Genomic DNA, 7473 nt, shown 5'->3' on the forward strand with positions numbered 1-7473 from the left:
TAAGAGGCTTCCCTAGTTCATATGCTTTGGTCCTGCCCGCGGCTTGATAAATTTTGGAAAGAAGTATTTCAAACTTTCTTGGAGCTTTTCAAAGTAAACTTTAAACCCAACCCTCTGACTGCCTTGCATAGCATTGTTGGAGGAAATGATTTTACTCTTAAGCCAAATGATTTGCAAATTTTGGCTTTTATTTCTCTTTTAGCCAGAAGAGTTTTGTTGCTTAAATGGAAAGATGCTGCTCCACCTACTCATGCCCATTGGTTGATTGATGTTATGTCATGTTTAAATTTAGAGAAGATTAGGTGTTCTATTTCTGTACCCAGACAAGATTTTTTTCACATTACGGGGACCTTTTTTGGAACTACTTTCATAATCTTTGACTTATTCATCAATGATGATGGCTATTATATGTTTGAATTTACGACTATGTTCAGGATTTTTTTCTTTTCTTTTAACCAAACAGCTGTTTTTCCCCTTTTTCTTTTTTATTATGTGGTTTTGATTTTGTTTTAGATTAGGATAAAATATATCTTTTCAATATTACATTTAATTTACTATATACAGATGTGGGGCATTTCAACTTTGTTTCTGTTTTCATAATATCATAATGTATTTGTATTCATCTATGCAAGTAATCAATAATAAATATTGAAGAAAAAAAGAGTGGAATTAACATTAAAGAAGAAAGCAGATGGAGACATTATTCAGAACTTTCAATTCATAGAATTTAGATTTGCAGATGAAGACAAGAAGATTTGCTCTACATTACTATCAGATAGCAGGCAAATATAAGGGGCAAAGAATAGCTTCAAAACTATGAGTTAATCCGCTTTATGGAAAATGCAAGGGTCAAGACATTAATGCTAGCATTGTGGACCATCCAGGAAAGCATTTAATGCCCCTTCAATATAAAAGTTACAAGCTTGAAAAAGGAAGGAGTTTAGAAATAAAAAGCATGCTTAAAGGTAACTACCCAGATATTTTTAGGCTGGATTAGAAACACAATAAACAAGAGATTGTAACAAATATTTAGGTCAATTTTGACAACCCAAATGAATGAAAGGGGAACAAAAGATGGATTGGGATTAAAAGTAAAACTTCATATATTTGCATGCATTTTCATCAGAATGCTCTTAAGCTTTCCCTATCTATTATTTTCTTAGATAAAGAATCATTTATTAAAAGTTTGCAAAATTACATTAAGCAGTTGTAACAGTAGAGGAAATAGCAAGCATGCAGGCATAACTGACAAACTACGGTAGCTTAACGTGGGAAAATGTGATAAACTACTTTGACTTGCAAAACAGCAAAACCAAAAGGAATATTTTGTCCTGTTGGTACAATTAGAACTGCTAGAATGGAGTAACTTCTTAGGCAAGGGCATTAAGAGACATGGGGTCTAGGCAAGTACAATGAATTTGTGTATACACATGAAAAATACATGTTAGGGATTTCCACCTCTATCTGGAGAGATATTTGAGTTTTAGATCTTTAATGAAGAAAACAAAAAAAAAAAATCAATTTTCCAAAGCAACATACACAAAATGCTGGAGGAACTCAGCAGGCCAGGCAGCATAGATGAAGAAAAGCACTATCGACATTTTGGGCTGAAACCCTTTGGCAGGACTTTCTAAAGATCTTCAGTGAGGAACTGCTGGTATTTCTGAAGAAAATCCAGGGCCAATCACATAGACTTCAATGTTTGCTGATGAGTCTATAGGGTAGTTATGTAAGCGAACACATTGGAACCTGCACATCAACCCACACAGTTTTCATCAATACTTCATTAATATTCAATCAATCTCTCTCTAACAATGAGCCAAATTTAATTTGTCATTCAATACTATGCCAAATCTTTTTAATCTTGTCTTGAATTATTGCATTATTTTCTTATCAATTGGGAATAATCGTCATCTAGTTCCAATCCCATAAAGGATAACAAGCTGGTGGCCAAATAATTCCAGTTTCTGCGTTTCCACTTTACTGTTGTTAACCCAAGATGACAACTTCAAGAGCCAATTCTATGGTCTTTCTAATGGGTGCCATTCAACACAGAAGTACTAATTCTCTAAATGGAGGGCCATATTTGATGTAACACTTTGAGACTATATGTGGTTTCCAATATCATTAAGGAATTCCCTCCTGACTATGCACCATTGTTGTGTGAAATTATACTACCAGTGGATTAGGGAATACAAGAGGCAGTAACAAGAACCCAAAACCATGACTAACTAGGCAGAGGGATAAATTAGCATCTTTTATATAAATTTCATCTTGCACTAATAAGGAACCCAACTAATATTGGTCACCGGCCCAGATTAATGTTATCAATGCATCTGTAGTTGTGAACTTCCCATGATTCATGACATTTACAAGGACAGGTGTGTAAAAGGGGCCCGTAGGATCATTGGGGACCCAAGCCATCCCAATCACAATCTATTCCAGCTACCACCTGGGAAGTGGTATCACAGCAAAAAAGCCAGGACCAACAGGCTCTGGGACAGCTTCTTCCACCAGGCCATCAGACTGACGAACTCACACTGATTTGAGTGTACTCTACTTTACATTGACTGTTCTATTTATTATAAATTACTACGACTGCACATTTAGATGGAGACATAACATAAAGATCTTTACTCATTTATGTGATGTAAGAAATTCAAATATTACAGTGGTTGCAGGATGGGGTGAAAAGAAACAGTGACAAAAAGGTTACAAGAACAAAGTGGCAGAAACAGACCTCTCAAGTCTGCTCTAGTCATCTAAACCGTGGTGCATCTCTTCCCAAAATGCCACTTTCTAACACTATCCCTAAATCCAGAAATCTATCAATCTCATTAATATACAGAGTCACTGAGTCTCTACAACCCTCCAGGATAGAGAATTCCAAAGTTTAACCCCTATTTACATAATGAGAAGGAACTTCTTCTCAGTCCTCAACAGCCCATCTTATTCTGAGATTGTGATTCCTGGTTGTAGACTTCTAATCCTGGAGAAATATCCACCCAATATTTAACCTGTTAAGACCTGAGAGTTTTGCAAATTTAAATGAGGTCTTATTCTTCTAAACTGGAATACAAGTCCAGTCTATTCACTTGGAATGCAAATCTGTCAGCACCCGGACTATTTAGTGAATGTTCACTGTAGTCTCTCCATTACAACTGTATACATATTTTTAAAATATGCATGGTGGTTAAAACTGCACACAGCTCAATGAGGTCCTGTAAAACTGAAAATGAACATTTAGTCTTGTGCTCAAATTCTCAAATAATGAAGGCCAACATAATATTTGTCATCCCATTTTACTTCCCTTGCCTGCTTTTTGGCTTTCAGTGTGTACAAAAGTACTTGGATCCCTTTGAACCTGGTCTCTCACCATTAAAAAGGTGCCCTGTGGACCAAAGTAGATAACCACATTTTCCACTTCTACTGTGTCTGCCAAATTCTTGTTCAGATCCTCCTGAAGCCTTTACCTTCTTATTCACAATCACGCACACCTTTATATTATGAGCAAACTTAGTCAAATCTATACAGCTTTGGAACATACAGGATCTGTCCTGAACCCAAAAGATTGCTGCAATCATAGAAATGCCAATGACTCTACTTTATCATGAGTTTGAGAGATAAAGTATGTCAAAGACTTTAGCAATTTATTATAGATGTACATTGAGAACATTCAGACTGGCTACACCAGAGTCTGAATGATAAGATCACAAGATGCTGCAGAGGGTCGCAGTCTAAGATGGCATAACCTCTCCACCACTGAGTACATCTTCAAGAGGCAATGCTTCAGAGCAGCAGCATTCATTGTTAAGGATCCTCACCATCTGGAACTTGTCCTCTTCTTGTTACTGCTATTAGGGAAGAGATACAAGAAGACCTACACTCAATGATTCCGAATCAGCTTCACCCCTTCAGTCAGATTTCTGAATGGTTCATGAAAGCTACCTTTTTTTTTGCACTATTTATCTTGTAAATTATAGTAATTCTATGTCTTTGCACTACTCTGCTGCTGCAAAATATATTTCACATCACTTAAGACAGTAATAATAAAACCTAAGTCATGATTCCACTTGGGCTCAAAGCACCAGTCTCCACTGGTTCAAGCCAGCCAACTCAACAAAAATCAGTTTATTCCCAGTTTGCTTTCTATCTGAAAATCCTTTATCCACATCAGGACAATACTCAACATGCTCTTGCTGCCAACATCCTTTGGGCATGACCAAAAAGTCTTCCAAAAATCCAGATACAACACAAATGGTTTCTACATGTCACATACTTATTAGCCAAATATGTACATTTCATTACTCCATGCCAAGTCTGCTCATTACTACAAATGATTTTAACTCATTTTATGGAAATGTTTTTGATTGAGGTAGTCGTTTAAAGTTGATGACAGTAATGCATACAATGTAATGTACAGACTTTCAGAGGTTTCTGATAAAGCAGCATATAACACACAAAGTTGAAGCACATGGCATGAGTGACATTGATCTTTATGCTGCAGTTGCATAAAACACTGATTAGACCACACCCACACTTTGAATATTGTATGGAGTACTTGTCACCAAATTAGGATATGGAAACTTTAGAGAGGGTGCAGAAGATCCTTATCAGGATGCTGGCCAGATTAGGGTGTACTAGAAATTGGACAAACTTGGATTATTTTCTCTCGAGGCAAGGCCAAGGGGAGACCTTAAAAGTTTATAAAATTCAGAGCTTTAATCTTTTTTTTTCCCCCCCAGGGTAGAAATGTTGAATACTGGAGGACATAACTTTAAGATAAGAGAGGGAAAGGTAGTTGTCTGGAACATACTGCCAGGTGTGGCAATGGAATCAGAAATTATACTAGTATTTAGAAGACCTTTATATAGGCATATGAACATGCAGGGAATGGAAGGACATGGATAATGTACAGGCAGAAGGGATTAGTTTATTCTAGCATCATGTTCAGCGCAGACATCATTAGCCAAAGGCCCTGATCTAGTGCTCTACTCTTATGTTCTATAATAGCAAGGATATAATGGCAATGCAACAGGTAGCAGAGGGTTGATGTGAATAGTTGTTATTCAGATGGGGAGAATGACAACTGATGCTGCCCAAGGACTGGCACTGGTGTCGTTATTCTTTTTAAGTACATTTTTTAAAAAATCACCTTGATTTGAAGGTTCAAGCCTCAATTTTTAAAACATGAAAATGACAAGATGTCAAGACTGCAAATGACAAGGAGGATAGTGCTAAATTACAACAGGACATCAATTTGCTGATGGAATGGCATGTGGTTTAATGTGGCGAAATTAATGCATTCATTTTGGTAGGAAGAATGAAAAGAGAAAACAAAATGTCAATTTTTCAACAAATGCAAGGTCATTAGGGTCCAGAGAGGAAAAAAGTACAATAATGGCTCCTGGGATGATGGACTAGTTACAAAGAAATATACAAACTTGCACCATTTTCTTTGAAACTTGAGGGAGATTTGATAGAAGCATATAAAATCATAATACAGTGGCTACCAGAGGGCTTCGATGACAGGAGCTGAAAAACTAGAAGCATAAAATAAAGGATGAGAGAATCAAGAATGACTAGAGGAAAAACTTGTACACATGTAAACCTGGAGTTCATTACTTGCAGATGTGATGAATGTGGTTTTCAGGAGGGAACTGGATATATAGATGAAGAAATATTTACAGAGTAACAGCCAGAGTATTAGTGAGACTGAAATAACCAGAAGGGTGAAACAGCTGTAACAATTTTATGTTTTTAAATTATTTAGACAAAGGTCACTTGCTTATGACTTGTATGTAGCTTCATAGTCATTCAAAGATCTGTAAAGGGAACAAAGTTCAGGTACAGTAATAGCACACAGTTCAATAGCTTGCAGGAAAATGAATCTCAGGGTAGTATATGGTGACATGTACTTTTGATAATTGATTTACTTTGAACTTTGTATACAAAACCTTTGCTACATATTTCAATGTCCAAATATGCATTTGTTTTAAGGAGCAAAGATCATTCGGTATTAAACAGCATCAATGTATTCAAAAGAACACAGCACAAAAACTTTCAAATCTATCCTATATGGAAATAGAGGCAAATAACTTCAACAAAGCACTCATTATATTCAAATTAGAGGTTACTAAAGAAAGTCCATTTAAAACTTTCTTTTTGTGAAAAGGGGCAGATTATGTGTCTTCAAGCAGCTCATTTTGACTGACTACAACACAAAACTTGGCATTTTAAAGTTTTAGAACACCAGGTACATACAAGCGAAAAATAAAATCAATGTCCGACTGAAACATATAGGGTTGAATACTTATGAAGCTCAGACTGTTGGGAGTAAATCCGAACGCAATACTATATCTTGAAAGATGACTGCTTTTCCTGTTTCTACATGGAGACGAATTTGTTGGGGCCCTTTGGACTCTGGCTGCACGATTATAAAGATTGAACTCTAGCAGTTAACTCTCGGAGAGCGATGGGAAATGGGTAAATCAATGCATTTCCTCGTCCCTCGAATTCAAAACCACCCGATAGCAACATACGAAACACAAACAAAAGCAGCTCTTACATATTCGGAACAAGATGACTAAACAAAAGGAGCCACCAAAGTTGGGGCTCACAGCGGCGGCGGCGAGCGCGGAAGAACCTGGGAGACAAAATCGAGCAGATACAAAATGAGCTCTAAATAAAATTCCTCGTTAATACACTACTTACCTCAACATTTTAAAAACAATTACCCAGGTTTAAAGAGCAGGCACTTCCAGTTCAAGGTCGTTAGATAGTTGATAAAAACTTTAAGTAAACATCAAATACTGGGACTGCTCTTTAAACCAGCAGGGGCTGGGTAATCATTTTAAAAATGTAGAGGAATTACAGGTTAGGCCAAATTATAACAAGGGCTTTGTAGGCAAATTCTTGCGGAAAAAAGTTATTTGTAATCACAGTCTCTGAGCCTGATTTATCACCGTCTCTTTGTGTAGCGAATGCTCCAGTTTGGAGACCCCCGGCGAGGCTGCTTTCTGCCCGGGGACTCCCCTTTCAAATAGGGGAACTCCATGCTCGCACTCACCCAGAAAATAAAACTGAAGACGATAAGAAAGGTTTTGAAGCAGGTGATGACAGGTTTGGTCTGCAGCCGCCGCGCTGAAGATGCTGCCATATTTCGACACGACTCACGGTTACTCTAAGAGGGGGAGAACGAAGACCGGAGCGCCTCCGTTTAGCTCCCACCCCCTACATTGTCAAGGAAATGACGTCATGCTAACTACACACCCGCACTCTTCATTGCACGGTTCAGGTGTCAATCAGGCTCTGATTTTTTTTGGAGGATGAATGCTATTAAAGTCTACAGGTGAGGACAGCTGATGGCGCAGTCACGGGAGTTAGTTAAACTGATTGGGGTTGGAGTAAAGAACTCAGCTTGCTGTTGGGTTTTCTCACAAACAGGAAGGTAGAGAACGACGAAGGGACCCA

The 7473-nt window shown here is 37.6% G+C and overlaps 1 protein-coding gene across 1 annotated transcript in view; it reads right to left on the bottom strand.

Annotated features, from left to right (window-relative positions):
* LOC140734384 (tetraspanin-7-like) overlaps positions 1 to 7241 on the bottom strand; it is a 49863-nt gene extending 42622 nt beyond the window's left edge. The window contains exon 1 of the mRNA XM_073058262.1: positions 7070 to 7241. Within this exon, the coding sequence (XP_072914363.1) occupies positions 7070 to 7159 (90 nt within the window). The 5' untranslated portion in view covers positions 7160 to 7241. The remainder of the gene's footprint in view (positions 1 to 7069) is intronic.
* Positions 7242 to 7473: the final 232 nt, after the last annotated feature.

Source organism: Hemitrygon akajei, chromosome 10 (assembly GCF_048418815.1).
Source record: "Hemitrygon akajei chromosome 10, sHemAka1.3, whole genome shotgun sequence".
Classification (NCBI taxonomy): Eukaryota; Metazoa; Chordata; class Chondrichthyes; order Myliobatiformes; family Dasyatidae; genus Hemitrygon; species Hemitrygon akajei.